This window comes from Dermacentor variabilis, chromosome 7, assembly GCF_050947875.1.
Source record: "Dermacentor variabilis isolate Ectoservices chromosome 7, ASM5094787v1, whole genome shotgun sequence".
Lineage (NCBI taxonomy): Eukaryota > Metazoa > Arthropoda > Arachnida > Ixodida > Ixodidae > Dermacentor > Dermacentor variabilis.
The window spans coordinates 175,439,990-175,463,541 of NC_134574.1; the positions used below are offsets into that span (position 1 = coordinate 175,439,990).

Below are 23,552 nucleotides of genomic sequence, written 5' to 3' on the forward strand. Positions count from 1 at the left end.
AAAAACGAAAGGATGTTCTACATCCGCCGCCAAGGTCCGTGACTGGTGGCGCTGGCTAACACTCTAAGTGTTCTACTAGGAAACATAAATACCTAAGAAAGTGGATGGGGAAACTGCGCCGCTGCAGCTCAATTCGTAGAGCATCGCACGCTAAATGCGAAGTTGTGGGATCTTGTTCCACCTGTGGCACGTTGTTTTTTCATCCACTTTCATGTCCATTAATTTATCTTTTCTTTATTTCTTTCATTAAGCACAAGTGATTTCCCCTATGTTGTCCTTGGTGTCAGTGTTTGTTGGCTTCTTATGATATGACTAATAAAAATCGGGCCCCTCGGTTAACCCCGTTTCTTCTCGCCTAGGCAAAGACGGATATTCACGGAGCAAAGGCCCCCAGATTTTCTCTGCTGCGCACAAATGTCGGGCGATTCCTGAAATGATCGTCTCACGACGCCGGATGCCGCACCGACTCTGGATTGAAATCGAGTGGCTTGAAACAGCTTCATTTTGTATGAAAACAAGGGGCCGCGGCGGTCGCGCTTTCCGTCAGACAGACTGTTACCACCTGTGGTGGAGTGTGCGCTGCTGGTAGTTCGGCGCCAACTGCGGTGGGTGGCCCGCAGCCACTTGTCTGTGGCCCGATATCACTACACCGCGCGAGCTTGATGGACGAGTCAGCCTCTCCCGAAGGTGGCTTGCCGGCAAAGTATCAGAAACTCGCCTATGAGTACTCCAAGGTAGCGCATGCATTGACGTGGGGTCAGCCTCCCTGCTGCGAAAACAGTGTCGCGTGAAGGCGCGTTTAAGTGAATGCACTCGCTTCGGTTCATTTTTTTTTTTTTTTTGCATGACTGTGCACGTCATTAGAAGCCGCAGGGGCGCGGAGTTCAGACCTGAAACTTGTGCAGCGTTGCGTCTGGCTTCGGAGGGGTGGAGATAACGGCTTCTGCAGAGATCGGCTATACGAGAACATACGTTTTGGGTCGTCGTTCCTAAGTACATTTACTTCAACGCCAATCGTATGCCGCGTCAAACATGCAACTTTCGAATATATGTTAAAGACGAGCTTGCCTGTTCTCCTTAGCATGCGCATTCGCTTCATTGTTATAGCTTAGTGCACGCTGTTGTAAAATCGTGCGTCTGTAGTTCAGAGATCGCCTGGTCGGTACCTACATAACGCAGCTGGTGTATCTGTAACGAGACCTCTGCCGTGATATCGCGATTGCACGCTGCTTTTCGCAACATCTGTTTGTTCAGATCTTGTGCAACCGGCTGCTTTTTGTTCTGTGACAGCTACGTGCGCAAGCTCAGGTCCTCAAGAAGGCTGTGGCAGATGAGCAGGTCAAGAATGCCGAGCTCAAGGTAAATCAGCGTACTATATATGGCCATGATCGTTTACTACTTCAGGAAGTACGTCAGCATTATATTCCCCATGCTTTTCAGGACTGCTTGAAGGACAAAGATCAGGGGATGCGCAAGCTACTACAGGAAGTTGAAAGTCTGAATTTCTGCAACCAACAGCTAACAAAGCGAGTCGGCTTCCTCCAAGAAGAACTTGAAGATCGGTCAAAGAAGAATAAGGTGGGGAGGCACTTTCCTTACAAAATATAACTTGAATGATTCAGTATGAACGTATACATCTACTTTCTGAGATGACTGTATAATAGGCAAGCTGCTATTTCAGCATTCTGGGCAATAGAGCACACACAGTTGTCAAAACATTTGCAGGCTATGAGAACAAAAGATGAAGCCAGGCAGCCTGCTGCCTGCACTTATTGCTCTGAACACGGGCACTGCACTTAGAGCTCACAAATGTGCGACTCGTGACTTTAGCATTGTTGTGGTGGCCTGCCGGATCTTTAATAATTCATGTTGGACGAGTATTGAATGTGCTGCTTGCGAGCACCTTGTAACAGCAAGATCAGACATGTATATAAGTTACTCAAGAAAAGTAATAAAGTTAATTTACTGAGTACCTAGCAGAAAAGTAACTAAGTAGAGTACCAATTGCCATATTTACTTGGTACTAAGCCGACCCCAATTCTAAGCAGACACTAAAAAATAAAGCCAGAAAGAAAAAAAAATGTCCTCCTGTGTAAGATGATAAAAAGCACTAACCATTTGAAGTCTCAAAGAATGTCTATTTTGGTGAAACTAGCAGCGAATGTGCTGCAGCATGCCGCATGCATCTAGTCACTGGATTCCTTGTTGCTTTCCTTTTCCCACAATGCATTGTCTTCTGTACTGCCCAGTGCATTGGAAATACAACATTTCCTAAATGAATGTACAATGATGACGGCTGAGATGTCCTCCCATGCACTTGCACCAAAAAGCCACACAGGCCAAATCCTCATTCCTAAGCCAACCTATGACTTTTGTATCCTGCTTCTTAAAAAAAATGTAATGGCTTAAAATATAATAATTATAGTACTGTATTTCAGAAAGTACTTGAGCTCAACACTAATTGATGTAAAATGTAACTGTTACTTTCAAGTTAACTACAAGTCATATATTTTTAGAGGACAATAATGAAGTACAGCATTTCCACACTGTTTAAAAGTGAAAAATGGGTGAGTTGGTATGGAAGCGTGGCTAAATTCAGAGCGTAAACTACTGGGACACAAGCCGACCAAACTTAAATACTTGTACTCATAAACTGTATAACAAAATTTGAATATGGCAACTTGCCTCCTGTTTTTCACTAGCTGTCACCGATAAACAGGGGCAACATAAATGGGAGCTAGATTTTATGGATGCAAGTAATCAAGGTTTGAAAGTTATTGATATAGTTGTGCACATGTTATAAGGGACTTTGCAAGTGACCTTCCAAAAATTTTGTTGCAGGAAATGTGTTTCCTATTAAAGATAGTTGTGTAGACTTCATAGCGTATATGGAGCTAAAATATAGTTTAAAATTTTTGAACTATTGACTTCTGAACAATGAACCATGAATGCTTCACAGTTAGACTATTTATATGCCTTCACACTGGCTCTTGGTGGCTGATATGCCGGACCTCAGCACATGGGGGTTGGACCCTCCCGTGAATAGCCGTTATTGGATATTCCCGTTGAGTGCGGGAGCTGGCCGACATTGAGGAGGATTTTGAGATGAAACTGTAGGTTAATTTACATTATTTACCGTAATAACACAAAGTAATGAACAGTCATAATGTCATCGATGGCCGGCAGCAAATCGGACGCTGCAGCCCGTGGCAAGAAGAACGAAAGAAATGAATGAATGAAAGAATGAACATCTTTTCTCCCTGTCTCTCTTTTAACCCCTTTGGTCTCTCGGGGTCACATCATTTTCGGCCAATCATCGAGTCCACTCAAGTGTTGTCATTTTCCTCCAATGGTAGGCGCCTGTGCAAGTGCCGTCACATTTGGCAGATGGGGTCGCTCCAAGGGCTCCACTGTCGGACGGGTGACTTACCACCGGTGTAGCCTTGGTGTTGCTTGCCTCCCTGTCTGAAAGCGCTCAGCTGGAGGAGACGGGTTGTTTTCGAACGACCTTTCAGAGCTGCAAAACAGCTTTGAACGGGCCCAAGATCAACTACCTCGAACCGTGCCAGGCTCCCGTTACACTTTCGGGAAGAGTCAAGCAGGGATGGAGACAATGGCTCAACGTGCGGCACATAAGGTGGGGGTCACTTACTTGTCTGACAGGTCCGGGAACGTGTTAGGCGCGCCCCTGCGCACCCTAATTGGAATGTGACGGTGATTGGATGTGGTCGGGGAACTTGAGTGATGCCAGGAGAAGGGTCCATATCCAACACTTCCTCCTAGCCCTGGTAGTTCAGAATGGCCGGTGAACTCGATTCGCTGGCCATGAGGAACGCTGATGGAACATGTAGTGTACTGGTGACAAACCTCGTGTGACGAATTTCAGGATCTCGGGCCCTGGAGAACGTATGTAAAGCAAACGAAACAACATAGCACTGCACCACGTGCAAGTGCACGCTCTTCACCCCGGACTCGCCAGGCTATTACTATATCAAAATCAACACCGTATTTTTCCCCCAATTTTGATAAAGCAGTTCCAACCACCTTTCTAAACAGCTTTCCATATCTCCTCGAATGCTGACAAGGCCAGAGTGATATTGTCATTGCAAAACAAACGGGAGAAAGTTAAACGATTAATGAAAACAACTTGTTTAACTATACGCAAACAAAGTTTTGAAACTACGAGTATGACTTCCAGCCCATAATAACACTTCCTACCTCGTTAGTCAAAGGAGAGAAGGTAATAAGTTGGTTTGAAGCAACCGGCTCAAACCATCCGCGTTCCCATTTAACTTGCCCCTTTTGTAACGGACAGTGAAGTTATATTCCTGGAGAATTAGACTCTATCTGAGCAAGCGTCCCTTCTTAGGGGACATGTGTCTGAGCCAGGTCAGAGGACAATGGTCGGTCTCGAAAGTGAATTTAGCTCCGTACAGATAACAAGATGATTTCTCGACCGCTCAAACTAAGCAGGCACATTCTTTTTCGGAAGCGCTGTACACCTGCTCTCTGCACGTTAATTTTCGGCTAGCATACAGTACCGGATGCTCCTCTGGTGTCTTCGCCCACTTGGCTGAGGACGACTCCCAACCCTCTTTCACTAGCGTCGCACTTGAGCGGAGGTCGGAGGTCTGAAGCACTGGTCCTGAGCTCAGAAATATTTTCAGGTGCTGAAATGCACTTTCTTTGGCCTCATTCCATCAAACTTTTTCAGGGTTTCCCTTTCGGAGGGTGTCTGTAAGGGGGCTTGCTACCCGTGAGAAATTTAGAATGTACCGCTGGTAATATGCTACGAGCCCCAGAAAGGCTTTGACATCCTTCTTAGTTCGCGGTTCAGGTAAGTTATTGATAGGCCCTATCTTTAGTTCGGAGGGCCACCGCGTTCCTTGTCCTACGACATGCCCTAAGTAATATCATAAGAAGCCAACAAGCACTGACACCAAGGACAACATAGGGGAAATTACTTGTGCTTAATAATTGAAATAAAGAAATGATGAATTAATGGAAATTAAAGTGGATGAAAAAACAACTTGCCACAGGTGGGAACCGAACCCACAACCTTCGCATTTTGCGTGCGATGCTCTACCAATTGAGCTACCGCGGCGCTGTTTCCGCATCCACTTTCTTGGGTACTTATGTGTCCTAGTAGAACCCTGGGAGTGTTAGCCAGCACCACCACTCACATACCTTGGCAGCGGACGTGGAGTGTCCTTTTTGCTGCAGGCGTCACGAGAACGTGATCTTTTTGGGTGAAGGCAACTGGTCAATAAACCCACACATGCTACCTGAAAGCATCAATGTCGCCGGATTCGAGACCCTCGTTATGTAATAAACGAGGAGAGGAGGTTAACCGAGGGTCTCGATTTTTATTAGTCATATCATAAAAAGCCAACAAACACTGACACCAAGGACAACATAGAGGAAATTTCTTGTGCTTAATAAATGAAATAAAGAAATGATGAATTAATGGAAATTAAAGTGGATGCAAAAACAACTTGCCACAGGTAGGAACCGAACCCACAACCTTCGCATTTCGCGTGCGATGCTCTACCAATTGAGCTACCGCGACGCTGTGTCCCCATCCACTTTCTTGGGTATTTATGTGTCGTAGTAGAACCCTGGGAGTATTAGCTAGCGCCACCACTCACATACCTTGGCGGCGGACGTGGAACGTCCTTTTTGCCGCAGGCGTCACGAGAACGGGATCTTTTTGGGTGAAGGCAACTGGTCAATAAACCCACACATGATACTTGAAGGCATCAATGTTGCCGTATTGTAGACCCTCATTATGTAATCAACGAGGAGAGCGGGCTAACCGAGGGTCCAGATTTTTATTACTCATATCATATGAAGCCAACGAACCCACAACCTTTGCGAAATGCGAAGGTTGTGGGTTCGGTTCCCACCTGCGGCAAGTTGTTTTTTCATTCACTTTAACTTCCATTAATTCATCATTTCGTTATTTCATTTATTAAGCACAAGTAATTTCCCCTATGTTGTCCTTGGTGTCAGTGTTTGTTGGCTTCTTATGATATGACTAATAAAAATCGGGACCCTCGGTCAACCCCCTCTCCTCTTTAATGCCCTAGGTAAGTAACTTGTGAACACCCAGAGTTGCACTTTTCGGTCTTTACTGTTAGACCCGCATCTCGCAGATGTGCCAGCAACTTCCTTAAGTGCTCCATGTGATCGTTCCAGCTGGTACAAAAGATGGCCACATCATCTAAGTAGGGGATCGTGTAATCTTGTAGGTCTTTCAAAACAATAGCCATCAGCTTGGAAAAGCTAAACGGTGCTTTCTTAAGCCCGAAACTTAACATTAGTGGTCGAAATGTGCCAAGCGGGGAAGTGAATGCTGCCTAGCGACTTGAGCTTTCTGACATGGGCACCTGCCAGTACCTCCTAACTAAGTCGATTGTTGAAATGTATTGGGCTCCGCCCACCCGTTCAACTCGTTCTTCTATGTTAGGTATAGGGTAAAGTTGGTCCCTTGTAATTGCATTCAATTTCATATAGTCCACACATGGACGTGACTCCTTCCCGCTCGCCTCTACGAGAATCACCAGGGAAGTGTAGTCACTGTCTGCTGGCTCAATGATTCCCAACTCAAGCATTCGTTTGATCTCTACTTCCATTATTTTGCGCTGATGAGGTGAGACCCAGTACGGTTTGGATTGGACGGGCTCGTCTGATGTCAACTCAATCTCGTGAGTAATGAGCGTCATCCTCCCCGGCCGGCTACTGAAGCATTGGCAAAATTCCTCAGAGTTTCCGGAGGTCGCTTACTTGATCGGCCTCGAGAGCCAGTCGGTTTACAGACAGATTCAGGTTGTCCTCTATGGGGCGTTCCGCATCTGTCACTGTCGCTAAAACTGGAAGTTCGACTGCTACTTCTTCAAATGTGTTCACTACCATGTTCACAACCTCTTCCCTTCCACAGTGAGGTTTCATTAAATTGCAGCGGTAAATGATTCCTTTATTCTTTTTTCTGGGAACTTCTAGGGTGTAGTTAGTCTCCGATATCTTCTGGGTAATCTTTACGGGTCCATCCCACTGTGCCTCAAGTTTGTTTTTTCATGAAGGCCTTAGGATCATGACCCTGTCACCTACCTCAAATGTTTGCCTACGTGCATTTCTGTCATAGTACCCCTTTGTGGTTTCCTGGGCCTCTTTTAGGTTTTTTACAACCAGTTCTTGCGCGAGACTTAAATGATCCAGCAATTTTAAAACGTAATTCACCACCATCTGGCTTTCACCTGTTCCTTCCCACATTTCTCTTAACATTCTAAGGTGGGAATCGATTGTTCAACCGTACACCAGCTTGGAAGGAGTGAACGCCGTTGCCTTATGTGGAACCGTTCTCAACGCGAACAGGGTTGCGGGTAAACAGTCCTCCCAGTCTGCTTTGTGTTCATGGCATGGCACAATGCACGTAACACTCTCTTAAGCACCGAGTGCATCTTCTCAACGCTTTGATTGTGGATGGTACACGGAGCTGTGTATCAGCCGCACACCACACCTTTCTAGGAATGTCGTGGTTAAAGCACTTGTAAATACTGTCCCCTGGTCAGCCTCAATCTCTGCAAGAAAACTGATTTGCACAAAGGCGGACAACAGAGCGTCGACTATCTCGGTGGAGCTCAGTTCCTTCAAAGGAATTGCTTCAGGAAACTTTGTCGCGGGACAAAGCATGGTCAAAAGTACTTGCACCCTTTTCGGCTCAGCGGCAAAGGCCCGACTGTGTCGATCACCAACCGACGGAATGGCATCGTGACTAAGGGAACCAACTTTAAAGGTGCCTTGCGTCTATTTTCCGTCTTCCCAACTCGCTGACACGCCTCACAGGACCTTACATAATTTTCCACATCCTTAAAGCATCCTGGCCAGTAATACTCTAACAAGAGCATCTCCTTCGTTTTGTTGATTCTTAGATGGCCCGACCAGCCATTTCCATGGCACAAAGTCAGGAGATCTGCCGGATACCTCTCCGGAACGATTAACTGATCCTATGATACGGCCCCTACGATCTCGGTAGTGTCTATACAGCAGTCCTCCCTTTTCATGGATGGTAATGTTGCGCCTAGCTATGGCCTCTTTCGGTTTGTAGTGTAAACGTGTCAGAGTTTGGTCCCTCTGTTGCTCCATGCTGAGAGACTCCCTGACCACCTGGAGAAGCTTGTCAAAGCCCCCAGAGGCAGGTGAAAGTACAGAGCTGCTCTGCCTTTCAGTTACTTCCACTGACAACCTTTCTTCGCTGCGTGTGTTTTCTACTTTTTTTACTTACGTCACTTTGACCGCCCAGCCACAGGTTCCTGACGGTGAATATGTGCTTCGCCCCATCATCGACATGCTTTTGAACCGAAATGTTGCTGTTCCACATACGTTGGTCACCATTACTAATAATGATGTCGTTCTACCGCTTCTGAATTTCAGCCTGTGCCCTCAAGTGCTTCCGGCCAGCATGTTTGTGGCCAGCGTTTCTAGTGGTTGCGAATTTGACATTGAGCGTCTAAATGCTGAGAGCAGCTTATTAGCACTAATTGCAGCTGACAGTCTGGTGCCTTAACGGATGACTTCGCGAAAGTGATTGCACCTGACCTCACCTCTGCACAGGCCACAGACATACGACTCTTGCTTGAATCGTACAGTGACGTCTTCGATTTCGGCGACGGGCCTTTAGGCCAAACATCTGTTGTTCACCACCGTATAAACACTGCAGATACGAATCCTATTCGTCGGCGTCCCTATCCTGTATCACATGCTGAACGTCGAGTCATCCAATCAGAAGTGAACAAAATGGTCCGCAAAGGGGTCACCAAGCCATCACCCAGCCTTTGGGCTTGTTTTCACCCAGGAAGATCACGTACTAGTGATGCCTGCGGCAGAAAGGATGTTCCACATCCGCCGCCAAGGTCTGTGAGTGGTGGCGCTGGCTAACACTCCCAGGGTTCTACTAGGAAACATAAATACCCAAGAAAGTGGATGGGGAAACTGCGCCGCGGTAGCTCAATTCGTAGAGCATCGCACGCGAAATGCGAAGGCTGTGGGGTCGTTCCCCGCCTGTGGCAAGTTGTTTTTTCATTTACTTTCATGTCAATTAATTTATCGTTTCTTTTATTCAATTAGTAGGTACAATTGATTTCCCCTATGTTTTCCTTGGTGTCTGTTTGTTGGCTTTTCATGATATGGTTAATAAAAATTGGGCCCCTCGATTAACCCCCTTTTTTCTCATGTTACCAGACCAAGAAATTCATTGCAGATCCTCCCGCCAGAGGACGCTGCTGCAATAGCAGTGTCCCGCATAGCATGTGCTCTCAAGGCAGTAGTGTTTCTTACAAGTTTTTGCCACTGACATACTAGTAGTGTGATGAAGAAGACGAACAGCATGAATTGAAGATAATGCACACCACGAACAACAGCAGCATTGTGATCACTTCATGCAAGACGACACTGAAGTTACGGTTCAGAGCGCTTCCTGACATAACTGCTCTAGCCGTTTATTCTGGACAGTAAACCCCATTTTAATTGGCGGAGGCACTGGGATCAACTGCCAAGCTTCCATCCTTGAACTCCGCTGCCCTACATTATGGTCTGATATGCCCGAAGACGCAACCATGCCCCGCCGTCCACGCCCCTCCCGTACACGCCCCCTCCTCCCGTCATCTGCTCCGTGGTGCCTTACCAGAGGGACTCGGTGGTCTTCAGCGGCACTGATGACAGTGATGTGGAGAACTGGCTATCATCATACGCTTGGGTAAGCGTCCACAACCGATGGGGTGATGCCACTAAGCTGAACACTGTACAAAACCTGAACACTGAACCTGAACCGGAACACTGAACCTGAAAACTGAACACTGAACCTGTGGTTTAAGAACCATGAGGCAGATTTTTCAACCTGGTCCGCATTGAAGGCTGCCCTCATAGAAGTGCTTGGGTGCCCCAGTGTACTATAGTTGCATGCCAAACAGCGCTTGCACGAGTGGGCATAGCAGCTAGGTGAGTTTTTCACAAGTTATATTGAGGACGTTCTCGACCTGTCAAAGCGGGTCAATGCCTCCATGCTCGAACCTGAGAAGATCAAGCACGTTATGAGAGGCGTTGATGATGACATTTTTCAGGCGCAGCTTGCAGAATGCCTGAGCAGTGTAGCAGTTTGATGTTTATTTTTCTTTCTTTCTTTGTTACAGAAAGAGGAAACAAGAGCTAAAGGCCATGTGGCCTGACAGGGGCTCTTTGTCCTAAGCACGTTTGGCATACATGATAATTCAATGCATGAAAAAAGCAAATAAAGCACAAGAACGAGCATGTATGATTTAGTAGATACAAATAAACATGATAGTTTGTACAATATACAATTACTATGTGGAAAGGCATTCTATGCTTCAAATTTTTTGTAGCTCATCAAATTATGTCAAAGCTACGACGAACTTCAGAAAGAGTGTAACAGTGTAACCAGGCTTTGACTCGTCGCCTGGTTACAAACGATGAGAGCCTTGCAGGCCTTGCCGTCAACTTGGACCAGTCAACACTGCTGCTGTAGATCAAGGCGTTCATAGGTGAGGAAGTAGCTCAACAGCTCTCACTGGTGCAGTTTGCTCAGCAGCAGCCCTAGCCACGTTCTGCTCCTTACCTGTCACCCACTATTCAGCAGGTGATTGAAGGAGAAATTGCCAACGCCGTGCCAGTTTCCTATCAGCCACATCCTGTAGCAGCTCGTCTTATGTATGCCAACACAATTGCAAGGCCTTGAACGCACCCTGTTATTACAATGCAGGTGCAGACTCCTCCCCGCACCCCTTGTGGTGGCCCTGTTGCCTCAAACTCTTGGCGTACTCTGGACGATAAACAAATTTGCCTTGCCTGTGGCCACCCCGGGAATATCGTTCGCTACTGTTGCTGCCACATGCCGTTGGCCATTGCATACAGCTATCAACTGATGACTCGCTGTGCCGATGAGCCACCGCTCCGCAACACTTCAGGATCACCTCCAAGCACTCCTGATCGTCATGCCTCCTTCAACCAACACTCTTTGTCAGCAGGTCGGCACTCTCTCTCCCCAACGGCTCATCGTCCCCTGCCTACAGAAGTAAACTAAGTGCCGCAGTTCATGAGGCAAGGACTGTGTTGTCACAGCGTCCAAGTCCTCCCGTCATTGCTATTTCCGTCCATGCTGTGTCAACTCTTGCCTATGTGGACACTGGTTCCGCCGCTTGTGTTATGCAAGCAAGACTGTCACTCCATCTAGAAGGAGACACCAGTTGCTGGCTTAGCCCTCCGTACCGCAACAGCACAGCATGTTAAGGTGTTAGCAGATTGTATGGCCAGAGTTGTAAATGAGGGCGTTATGTACATCATTGAGTTCATTGTGCTGCTATCCTGCTCTCACAATATAATTTTTGAATGGGATTTCCTCTCACGACACAGTCATAATTGACTGTGAGCAGGCAGAAGTCGAATTTTCTCCTTTATGCAACCTCCGTTTAGACGATTCTCCCGAACATCACCTTAAATTAGTCGTCGCTGAGGAGATCGACATTCCTCCACAAGCCGCTGTTGTCTTACCTGTGTTTTGCAGAAGCATCTCTGATGCCACTGTTTTGTTTGCCCTTCTGAGACTTTCATTGCGAAAAATGTTGTACTGCTTCTCTTCACGACCCTCGATTTCTCTGCTGGTTTCAGCCATATTTTTGTCTGCAATCTTCTGTCTGCACTGCTCATATTGCACTGTGGCCAATGTCTTGGCCATGTACGAGCCATTCGGTCCCTGCACATCGTCGACGTGCCAGATGCTACTTATCGCAATGGCCTTACCGACATCGGTGCTCTTTTTGCTTCTGACAAGTTTTCCACCAATATCTTTGGCCCATCCATCCCTGATGGCCTTAGACCAGATCAATGTTCGGAGCTCATCGTCGTCCTGTATCATTTTCGTTCTTCTTTCGATGCTCTTCAGCCTTCCTTGGACGCATGTTAACTGTCACACACCACATCGACACGAGCTTTCATTCATCACTGCGGCAACGACCATACCGTGTGTCTGCTATGGAGCGTGGTGTGATTAGTGAGCAAATCAATGACATGCTTCATTGCCACATTGTTCAGCCCTCTCACAGTTCGTGGGCCTCACCATTGTTCTCGCTAGGAAAAAGGATGGTTCTATTTGCTTATGCGTTGACTTTCGCAGCCTAAAAAGATCACCTGCAAAGACGTGTGCCCTCTGTCAAGAATAGATGATGCCCTTGACTGTTTACAGAGGTCTGAATTCTTCTCTTCCCTCGACTTGCACAAAGAGTATTGGCAGGTACCCATGGTCGACGCTGATAAGCCCAAGACTTCATTCGTTACCTCTAATTGACTTTATGAGTTCAATGTGATGCCTTTTTACCTCTGTAATGCCCCCCCAACGTTCGAGAAATGATGGACACTCTGGCATGGCTTCAGATGGCAGATGTGCCTGTGGTACTTTTACGATATTGTCGTCTTCACTCCGGATTTTACGACGCATCTTCACCACCTCGGGCACATTCTGATGTGCCTAACCAATGCCGGGCTCCAACTGATTCTCAAGAAATGCCACTTTGCTGCTCGAGAGTTAACCATTCTTGGCCATGTCATGTCCAAGCACGGTATACAACCTGATCCCGCGAAATTGCGTGCCATTACTCAGTTTCCAAGACCGACAGATCTAAAAGAACTCCGCAGTTTCGTTGGCTTGTGTTTGTACTTTCGACATTCTATGCACAACTTTATGTCTGTAATAAGCCTTTTGACACAGCTTCTGGGTAGCTCTAGCGATCTGTTGTCATGGCTTCGAGCCTGCGATGAGGCATCCACTGCTTTACGACGTCTTCTCGTGTTGCCTCCTATTCTGCGTCACTTCAATCCTGCAGCTCCGACGGATGTACATACAGATGCCAGTGGCATAGGTCTCGGTGCCATCCTAGCACAACGAAAACCAGGGCTCCTGAATACATTGTTGCTTTACTGTTGTACATTCACCAAAGCAGAGACCAACTATAGTGTTACTCAGTAAGAATGCTTAGCCATTGTCTGGGTCCTTAGCAATAGTAAGGGCACCCTTACTTGTCAGCTGCCCTTTGACATTGTCACGGATCATCGTGCCCTTTGTTGGGTATCAAATTTGAAAGACCCATGTGGCTGCCTTGCCCAGATTAGGACCTTATTTCACTATATGTTACATTCGCCTACAACACTGCAAACCTACCACTGGCTTGTTTCCCTACTTTTTGCTCTACAGCCGTCACCCATCCCACATCGTGGACACCCTACTGCCCTGCCAGCCCGATGCTTCTGACTGCGTGCCCGTGTCGACTGCAGCATGTCATGCCAAGGAGTGCTGCAAGTTAGCGCACTTCGCCACTGCTGAGCAATGACGTCACAACTGGCTCCATGGCACTCACTATGTGTAACCTGTCTTCTCTCCCAGCGACTTCGTCTGGTTGTCAGTACCTTCGAACACTCCTGGCCTCTCTTCATGATTTCTTCCCCGCTTTGATGCACCTTATCACATTGTCCAGTGCATGTATTTAGTGAATTACTTTATTGAACCGCTGATGCCCCCTTCTGACCTCTGTCATCGGGGATGTGACATTGTAGATTGCCTAGACCATTACTGTGAGATGCTCGTGGTCACTACAGTCGAACCCGACTATATCGACCTCGTTTACATCGAATTATTCTATATATCGAACAATTTTTGGACACCGTATAGTTACAATGAGTATATACCGTATTTACTCGCATAATGATTGCACTCGCGTAATGATCGCACCCCTAAATTTTGTCGTCAAAATTAGATTTTTTTATTTCCCGTATATTGATTGCACCCCGAATTTGCCGCAGCGATATGTCATGTGCCAAGTCTAGCTAATAATGATCGCACTTACCATCTGTCGACTGCTATGCGAACGACTCTTCAAGACAAACCAAGTGGTCTGCATGCACCAAACAATCTTAAGCAGATGCCCCATTTCATTCCTTTCATCGCTTTCCGCACTTCTATGACAAAAAAAAAAAAGCTACAACCAAACTTGCCTTTATTATGTGTAGGCTTTATAACGGTTGTGGTCCACAAAAACAACAAAAAAGGCGCCTTTTGATTCTTCTCGTCTGCACTCGTGGGCACGCAACAAATCGCGAGCGGCAACGATAGCAGCCATGTTTACACTGATATGTTAGAAGTCTACCCTATTCATACGCCGACGTTTGTAACACAGCTAAGATATTCGCCCACCCTTAGCGGAAACGTGCCATATTAGGATAATGGTGAAGACAAATGCCGCAGTTTCCGCAGCATGCCCGCCATGTGTTCCTATGTCACTGGCAGCTAAGCGCGCCCATTTGTTTCTGTCCCCTCAAAGTGGGCATAGCTATGTTATTGCCGCAAACTTTCCGATATTATTCATTACTGATATGGAAGAAACTGTTTGAATGCATGTAATGTACTCACGAGAAGAAAAAAAATCGTGTTTGGCACATTCGGCTTGCTCTTCCAGCCGCCATTTTTTTGTGCCCCGCACTGCATACAGCGGCGGCCGCTTATTTGTTGACCTGTTGTCGTCCCATAGCAAATGCCAGATGAAATCATTTCTTCTTTTTGCGGGAAATTTAACCCGCGTAATGATCGCACCCCTGAATTTGAGTCAATTTTTTCTGACAAGAAAGTGCGATCATTATGCGAGTAAATAGGGTATAGCAAAAATTACGCTTACGTCGAACAAAAATAGCAGCGACTCCCGTTAAATCGAAAGTCGAGCGGTGGAAAAGTGCCCCCAGAAGTTGGCTTTCCCTCGCAGTGGCGGGGAAACCCGGTCGCACGGCTCCATCCATCCACTCTCTTTACCGTGACCGCTCTGCCTCGGACGATGTGCCAACACACCCTTGCAAAAAAAGATCCTGGCCTGCCCGCAGCGCTTGCTCAGACAGCCAATCAGAGGCTCTTGTGCCCTCGTCGTGCAAGATGCTGAAAGTGCAAGTTGCCTCGCTGCTTTACGGGTTCATTGTGTGTGCGCCTTGTCGGCCTTCTCCCACAGTGTTGCCGTGATGAAGCGGCAGAATTCGCCTTTCGTCGCGAAGCTCGAAATCATAAATCGGGTAGAACGCTGTGAGAAGTCGGATGTTCCTGCAGCGTGCAAGATTCCGAGGAGCACTCTCAGCACGATCTTGAAGAATAAGGGGGAGATTAGGGCTAAAGCGGCCAAACTCGTGACCTGGTGTTCGTGGCGCTTGACGCATACGCATGGCCGTGTACGAGTGGTTCATCCGAAATTGCTTCAGCCATTGCGGCTTCCGCGTCTTCCATGATGACTGTAAATTCTGATGAATGCGACGCAGCCGTTGCTGTTGTTGCCGAAGTTTGGAGTGAGCTGTCAGAATTTCCGGAAGCTGTTGACGAATCAACGGTAGACTAGTTTGTGAGTGAAAATGATGGTGTCGCTACCACTCGAGAGCCCGAAAACGAAGACTACATTGCTGACATCGTACCAAGCACAAGTGAAAGTGGGCACAATGAGGAAAGCAACAACGGTCCTTTGCCCACATCCTCCAAAGTGATTGGTGGGCTCGCACTAGTCTGGTGCTTCTGTGCAAATGCGGAAGGTTGCTGCCTCAGCTGCTTCGTCTCCTTAGACAATGTGGGGAAGTGCATGCGTCGCAGGCAGTGACATTGCCCAAGCAGAAGAAGCTCTATATCGAACTGATAGGCGTATTTTTGCGAGTTCGATATAGCCGGGTTCGACTGTACTGCTTGAGACACCAGGGGGCTGCTTTTACTCCCGGAGGTGATTGTGATGAAGATGAACAGCATGAGCTGAAGATGATGCACACCACCAACAGCAGCATCATTGTGATCGCTTCACAAAAGTCGACGCTGAAGTTGCGGTTCAGAGCGCTGCCCGACGTAACTGCTCTAGCTGCCTGTTCCGGACAGTAAACCTCATTTTAGTATATATGTTATTTTGCAATGTATCTTCCGTGTTCATTGCATCTGTCATTAGTCATTGCCATAATCTTATTACATATACATTTTGTGCATTTTACAGCAACTGTTTTAAGGGCCCTTTACAGCCACATCACCTCTACCTCTCATAATGTACCACTGCATTGCCAACTCGTTAACACTAGTCTGGTGCTCTTTGGCCATACTTAGACCTTGTGCCACAAAACACCGATTCATCAACTGATATTCCAGCTTTATCATTGAGCTAGAAAGTTATGATTCAGTAAACAGCTGCCTTGCCTATTTGTTAAACCAACTTTTCTCTACGCTTGCTTATAATAAAGTTAACACAGTGATCATCAGACATATCTATTTTGTAGCATTGTATTTGCAACCACTTGAGCAGCTTTATTCAAAATGGCATTGCTGAAAACAATATGATCAGCTACATAGTGCTTCATCAGATTTTGTCAGTCGTTCATGAAATCTCTGAAGTACTTGACTCGTCCGGACAAGTTGACATGCTCTTTTTAGATTTTAGCAAAGCGTTCGATAAGGTACCCCATGGAAAATTAATCTACAAGCTCGAGTGCATTGGTCTTCCATTAAATATTATATCATGGATCCAAGCCTATCTCCGACACAGGCAGCAGTTTGTAGAAATTAATAAATGTTCCTCAAGTGTCTGTCAGGTAACTTCGAGCATACCACAAGGCAGTGTATTAGGACCGCTATTATTTTTGATCTATATCAATGATATAATAGACAAAATCCCCCATGATGTGCATGTTAATTTATTTGCAGATGACTCTGTCATATTTAAAAAAATAGCTTCATGAAACGATCATGCATGCTTGCAGAAGTCTGTTATTGCAATTTCCAATTGGTGTAAACATTGGCACATGGAATTAAATGTACATAAAACAGTCTTCCTGCGAGTAACAAGAAAAAATGAACCTAGTCTATTTTCTTAAGCTTTAAATGACACAAAAATGTCTGATGTTGAACAATACAAATACTTAGGCGTCACATTCACTAACAGATTCTCCTGGTCAGACCATATTTCCCCTACATGTTCAGCTGCTTTGCGCAAATTATGGTTCTTGAAAAGGAAACTTAAAAAGGCTCCGGTAAACACAAGAATTTTAGCATATAACACATTCATGCGATCGAAACTTGAATATGCAGCGGTTGTATGGGATCCTCATACCAAGAAGGACAGCATGAATTTGAAATGTGTACAAAGGAATGCCGTAAGATTTATCTTTGGAAAATATAAAAGAGAGGATTGCCCGTCCTTACTAATGTTTAGGAATAAAATCACTTCACTAGAACAGAGGCGTAAAGTTAGTCGTTTCCAGTTTTTACATAACATCATAAATGGAAAAATCGGGCTTCAAATGCCTCATTATGTAACGCCTCTTAATGCACGAAAAACAAGGCATAGACACAACTTTTCCCTTACGCCATTATTTGCTAAAACAAAATCTCACATGAATAGTTTTTATCCGCGTACTATAAACGAATGGAATTCTCTCCCTGTTGATGTATTTCAATCGGGGAACGTCACAAATGCATTGGAAAACCATTTTTCACATAAAATAACACAACTGTAAGCAGTATTTTTCACTATATTTCTCGTTTTCTTATGTGAAATTTTCTGTATTTAGTTATGTTTAGTGCGCGATTGTTGTTTGAAACAGTGTTTTTATCCACATATAAATTCAAATGTGCGATTCTTTTTGTTGTAGGTACTGTGCTAAGGGAAGCATTGTGATTTTTGTAATGTGGCTATGGGCTGCATAATTTTCATGCACTGTTTATATATACATTTTTTTATGATCTTTGTTGCTTTGTTATTACCTTGTCAACTGTATTACCCTTCCTGCATGGGCCAGTATGTTGGCCTACAGTATGAATAAATAAATAAAAATTAAAAAAATCTCACAGTGAGCAGGAGCTCGTAATGGCTCAAACAAGGCAGTGGGTCTCAACCGCAGTCAATCAGATCAATCAGTGTGGGAGGCTTTACTGCGTAGTAGTGTTCAGGTGCACGATTGTGTACTTCGGTGCTGAAGCCCAAATTTAAAGCCTAAGTTTTGAAGCACCCACTGAAAAAAATAAAGCACGCCTGGAATAGTGGTAACATTCAACTTTGCAAAGCGCTTTCTCTTACTGCGGGTTAGAGGCTTTCATACGCCAATGTATGAAAGCCTCTAACCCTACAGCTAGAATAGAACTGGCAGAACTTTCCAAGTTAATCAACAAGCGTAAGATAGCTGACATAAGGAAGTATAATATGGATAGAATTGAGCATACTCTCTGGAACAGAGGAAGCCTAAAAGCAGTGAAGAAGAAACTAGGAATAGGCAGGAATCAGATGTATGCATTAAGAGACAAAGCTGTCAATATCATTACTAATATGGATAAGATAGCTCAAGTGACTGAGGAGTTCTATAGAGATTTATACAGTACCAGTGGCACCCATGACGATAATGGAAGAAAGAATAGTCTAGATGAATTTTAAATCCCACAAGTAATGTTGGAAGAAGTAAAGAAAGCCTTGGGAGCTATGCCAAGAGGGAAGGCAGCTGGGGAGGATCAGGTTACAGCAGATTTATTGAAGGGTGGTGGGCAGATTTTTCTAAAAAAAACTGGTCACCCTGTATACGCAATGCCTCATCACCTTGAGTGTACCGGAATCTTGGAAGAACGCCAACATAATCTTAACCCATAAGAAAGGGGACGCCAAAGACTTGAAAAATTATAGACAGATCAGCTTACTGTCCATTGTCTACAAAGTATTTACTAAGGTAATCGCAAACAGAATCAGGAACACCTTAGACTTCTGTCAACCAATGGACCAGGCAGGAATTTGTAAAGGCTACTGAACAATAGACTATATTCTCACTATCAATCAGGTGATATAGAAATGTGCAGAATATAACCAACCCTTATATATAGCTTTCATTGATTATGAGAAAGCGTTTGATTCAGTCAAAACCTCAGCAGTCATGCAGGCATTACGGAATCAGGGTGTAGACGAGCCGTATGTAAAGATACTGAGCGATATCTATAGCGGCTCCACAGCCACTGTAGTCCTCCATAAAGAAAGCAACAAAATCCCAATAAAGAAGGGTGTCAGGGAGGGAGATACGATCTCTCCAATGCTATTCACAGCGTGTTTACAGGAGGTATTCAGATACCTGGATTGGGAAGAATTGGGGATAAGAGTTAATGGAGAATACCTTGGTAACTTGCGATTCGCTGATGATATTGCCTTGCTTAGTAACTCAGGGGACCAATTGCAATGCATGCTCACTGACCTGGACAAGCAAACCAGCAGGGTGGGTCTAAAAATAAATCTGCAGAAAACTAAAGTAATATTTAACAGTCTCGGAAGAGAACAGCAATTACGATAGGTAGTGAGGCACTGGAAGTGGTAGGGAATACATCTACTTAGAGCATGTAGTGGTTGTGCATCCAGATCATGAGACTGAAATAATCAGAAGAATAAGAATGGGCTGGGGTGCGTTTGGCAGGCACTCCCAGATCATGACCAGCAGGTTGCCATTATCCCTCAAGAGAAAAGTGTATTACAGCTGTGTCTTACCAGTGCTCACCTACGCTGCAGGAACCTGAAGGCTGACGAAAGGGGTTCTACTTAAATTGAGGACGACGCAACGAGCTATGGAGAGAAGAAATATGGGTGTAATGTTAAGGGTATAAGAAAAGAGCATATTGGGGTGAGGGAACAAACGCGAGTTAATGACATCTTAGTTGAAATCAAGAAAGAAAAAATGGGGGGGGGGGGCATGGGCATTGCATGTGATGAGGAGGGATGATAACCGGTGGTTATTAAGGGTTACGGACTGCATTCCAAGAGAAGGGAAGCGTAGCAGGGGGCAGCAGGAAGTTAGGCGGACTGATGAGATTAAGAAGTTTGCAGGGACAACATGGCCAGAATCAGCACATGACCGGGGTAGTTAGAGAAGTATGGGAGAGGCCTTTGCCCTGCAGTGGGTGTAGTGAGGCTGATGGTGATGATGATGATGATCATATGTCCTAAGTTAAGTCACCTCTACCGTGTGAATCTTATACCCGATATTGTTCTTATACTAACTAATATTGTTCTTAATCTTATACTAACTTATATTGTTCCTTTTTATTGTAATCATATGCAGCTTTATGTAGCTAATATGTTTCATGACTTTTAGGCTGTGCACTTGGCTGCTGTTTTCACTTGTTATTGTTGTTAATTGTATGTACTTGATTGTATGCCCCCCTTACTCAATCCCCAAGAAGGGGCCTTGTAAGGTATTTTACAAATAAATAAAATAAATAAATAAATTTGTGCATCTCTCCATAGAGGAATATTCTGGTAAGAAATGCAGTTTGTGCAGCCACTATATCCTCATTTTGTGACAGTTTTTGTAAAGCTTAATTTTCAGTGGCTTGTACAGCTCTCCTGCAATGTCGGTTCAGAAGGCCAGTGGCAGTAATTGGGCTTACATTTTCAGTGACATCAGAGATTACTACATTTGATGAGCAAGCAATGAAACGTACATAGATACTTAGCAGAAATGACAAAGCTCAACAACTTCGGGTAATAGTAGTGGTTCTGAAGCGTGAGAAAATATAGAATCTTCATATTTTCCTTTTTAGCTATTCCTGTATACTTCCACTGGAATGAATTGCACTGGTGAAATATGTGCATTTGGCTTAGTTTTTGGCGCTCTTATATATATATATATATATATATATATATATATATTGTTCGCACTATTAACATATTTCGTCGTTCTCATTTGTACATAGCCATCATCATTTTCGCTGTTCTTCTACTTCTTCGTACATGAGCTGGGGCACTTACATTTTTGGAATAAAAAGCGCTCGACAGCTTGGTCGGTCTTGGTCTTATAAATTTAGTTCTGGAGGCACATCAAGACCCCGACGGCCTCTCGCGTTCCCGTCCTCCCTAGAGCTACGTTCCAGTCGCCGCCTGCGCCTGGCTACCCCTACAACGATGGACACTTCCAACTTGGCTCTTCCGGTGCCTCTAACCCTACCACACAGACGACTCTGCCTGCGGTGCGCTCTTGGACTGTGACGAGCCCTCAACACGATCCACCATTCTTTGTGGGACTCTGCGGTGATGACGTCGACGATTGGATCGGCCACTACGACCACGTGAGTTCTTGCAATAGGTGGAGCAACACCCAGAAATTGAGGCACGTCGCATTCTTCTTGACCGGTGTTGCAAAGACGTATTTCAACCACGAGTCCGTCATCGCGGATTGGTCCACGTTTACTTCCAAGCTGAGGCAAATCTTCGCTTCCTTGTCTGGCCGTGCAGAAGTCGCCAAACAGAAGCTGGGCATGCAAGCAGAGGCACGCGCCTACAACTTCCACAAGAGTCTTACACCTCATACATAGAGGATGTCTTAGCTCTGTGCCCTCATGCGAACCCTAGCATGACGGAAGCCGAACGCGTTCGACACATATTAAAAGGCATTGGGTCTGTCACATTCAACGCCTTAATTGTGCATTCTGGCTTCTGTCCAAGATATCACTTCTATGTGTCAGCGCCTAGATGAGCTGCAGTCTCTTTGTCTTCAACATGACAGCAACGATCCTCAGGTTCCCCATTCTTCAGATCTATGTGCTCTTACCCGCGCCATCATCCGCGAAGAGCTTCAAATACAAGACCTGAGGCGTTCGCCTGCTGCCTGTGCCCAACCCCCACCTTCAACTTGCGCGAGGTCGTAAAGCAAGAGTTGACAGCGATGACTAGACCCACAACGCATCTTGCTCCGGTAGCACGCCCCACATCTACCTATGCAGATTTTGCTTCGCTACCCACCCCTACCGTGACCGCCGTGCCTAGTGATATTACGGATGACCATTTGGCTTCGATGGGAACTAGAGCACTTCTTGTGCCATCCTTCGCTCAGTGGCATCCACCTCGTACGGTTTGTTTTTACTGTTGTATGCGCGGCCATATATCTCGCTTCTGCCGCCGTCGTCAGCAGGACGAAAGATGAGGCTTTGCTGAGCACGAGAGAGACCGCACTCGCCGACCAGACACCTACTATCCCGGATCGTGCTCGTTCCCTCAGCAGCGTTCTCCGTCTCCTCCAGCTGCTCCCAATCTGCTCCCGTTCGGCCAGACGTCAGTCTCCGCTTCGCCCCACTTCCCATCTTGCCCACCAGCACTCGGAAAACTGTCGCAGTTTTTGGAGTGGAAACTGCTTCCTATCGGTCTTCAAAAATTACTCCTGTTTGCCTGGCCAACATGCTTTATGTAACTGTTGAAGGTGTTCCCGCGTTGGCTCTCATCGATACCAGTGCCGCCGTTTCTGTTCTTCGTAGTGATCTGTGTTCACGGCTCCGGAAAGTAAAAATGCCTTATCTTGGACCTATTTTGCGTGGTGCTAATAATGCATTCATTCACCTCGACAGACAGTGTACTGCTTGTGTTCTCATCGACAGCATTCACCACAACATTGAGTTTATCATCCTTCCAATGTGTATTCATGAGCTTATACTGGGTTGGGACTTCCTACATTCTGCTTCAGCCGTCATTTCATGCAGAGAGGAAGTTGTTCATATCACGGATGCAATGCTTGCACCTGTTGCGGACTCTTCACCTTCATGCGTGAACTTGGCCATCGCTGTGGACTACGTCCTGCGTCCTGGTCATGAAGACATTGTAGCCGTAACATCCAGTCAGATCGCCGATGGAGACGCTCTAGTTGCCCCTTCTTCCCGCTATACTTCTCGTGGAATTCTCACTGCCGCCTGTCTTGTCTGGTTTTCACGTGGCCGGTCCCTTCTGTCTGCTTGCAACACGACCCCATATCCTGTGATGCTGCCCAAAGGGATGACTGTGGCAACCCTCGCCAACACTCAACCTATCTCTATAGTCACGCTTTGCATTGCCAGCACCAACCTCAGGTTTGGATGATTCTTTCCCTCCCCCAGCCGTTCTTGGTTCTGACCTAATAGTCATGCAGTCCAAAGCCCTACTGGTGGTCTTGGCGAAGCACAAAGCCTGTTTCGATAGTTTTTCCCCTGTGTTGAGCCAAACTAGCTGCACACCGCATCGAAAATGATGGTTCCGCTCTAATATGATGGCGCCCCTATCGTGTGTCACCGTCCAAATGAAAGGTCATTGAACAGGTTGATGGTATGCTTGCGCGGAAGATAATACGAACTTATCTAGCCCATGGGCTTCTCTTGTGGTTCTGGTAAAGAAAAAAGATGGCTCCATTCGTTTTTGTGTAGATTGTGTGTCACCGTCCAAATGAAAGGTCATTGAACAGGTTGATGGTATGCTTGCGCGGAAGATAATACAAACTTATCTAGCCCATGGGCTTCTCTTGTGGTTCTGGTAAAGAAAAAAGATGGCTCCATTCGTTTTTGCGTAGATTATCGAGCGCTCAATAAGATCACACGCAACGACGTATGTCCAATACCTCGAATTGACGACGCTTTGGACACACTACAAGGGCCGGAGTATTTCGCCAGCCTTGATCTTCGATCAGGATATTGGCAAATTCTGATGAATGAGACTGAAAAAGAAAAGACCACA

General features: G+C 45.8%; 1 protein-coding gene and 1 non-coding gene across 7 annotated transcripts in view; one reads left to right on the forward strand and one right to left on the reverse strand.

Moving 5' to 3' along the window:
• Positions 1–507: 507 nt before the first annotated feature.
• LOC142588526 (protein phosphatase 1 regulatory subunit 21-like) overlaps positions 508–23,552 on the forward strand; it is a 260,138-nt gene continuing 237,093 nt past the window's right edge. The window contains exons 1-3 of one of the 6 annotated variants that reach the window (XM_075700363.1): positions 508–734; positions 1,291–1,359; positions 1,441–1,578. In XM_075700363.1, the coding sequence (XP_075556478.1) occupies positions 663–734; positions 1,291–1,359; positions 1,441–1,578 (279 nt within the window). In that variant the 5' untranslated portion in view covers positions 508–662. Of the gene's footprint in view, positions 735–909; positions 994–1,290; positions 1,360–1,440; positions 1,579–13,356; positions 13,463–23,552 lie in introns of those variants that run through there. The other 5 variants (XM_075700361.1, XM_075700359.1, XM_075700360.1 and 2 more) reach the window with 5 other exon arrangements.
• On the reverse strand, positions 5,032–5,104 carry TRNAL-CAA (transfer RNA leucine (anticodon CAA)). The gene has a single exon. It is a non-coding gene; the product is annotated as a tRNA-Leu (tRNA).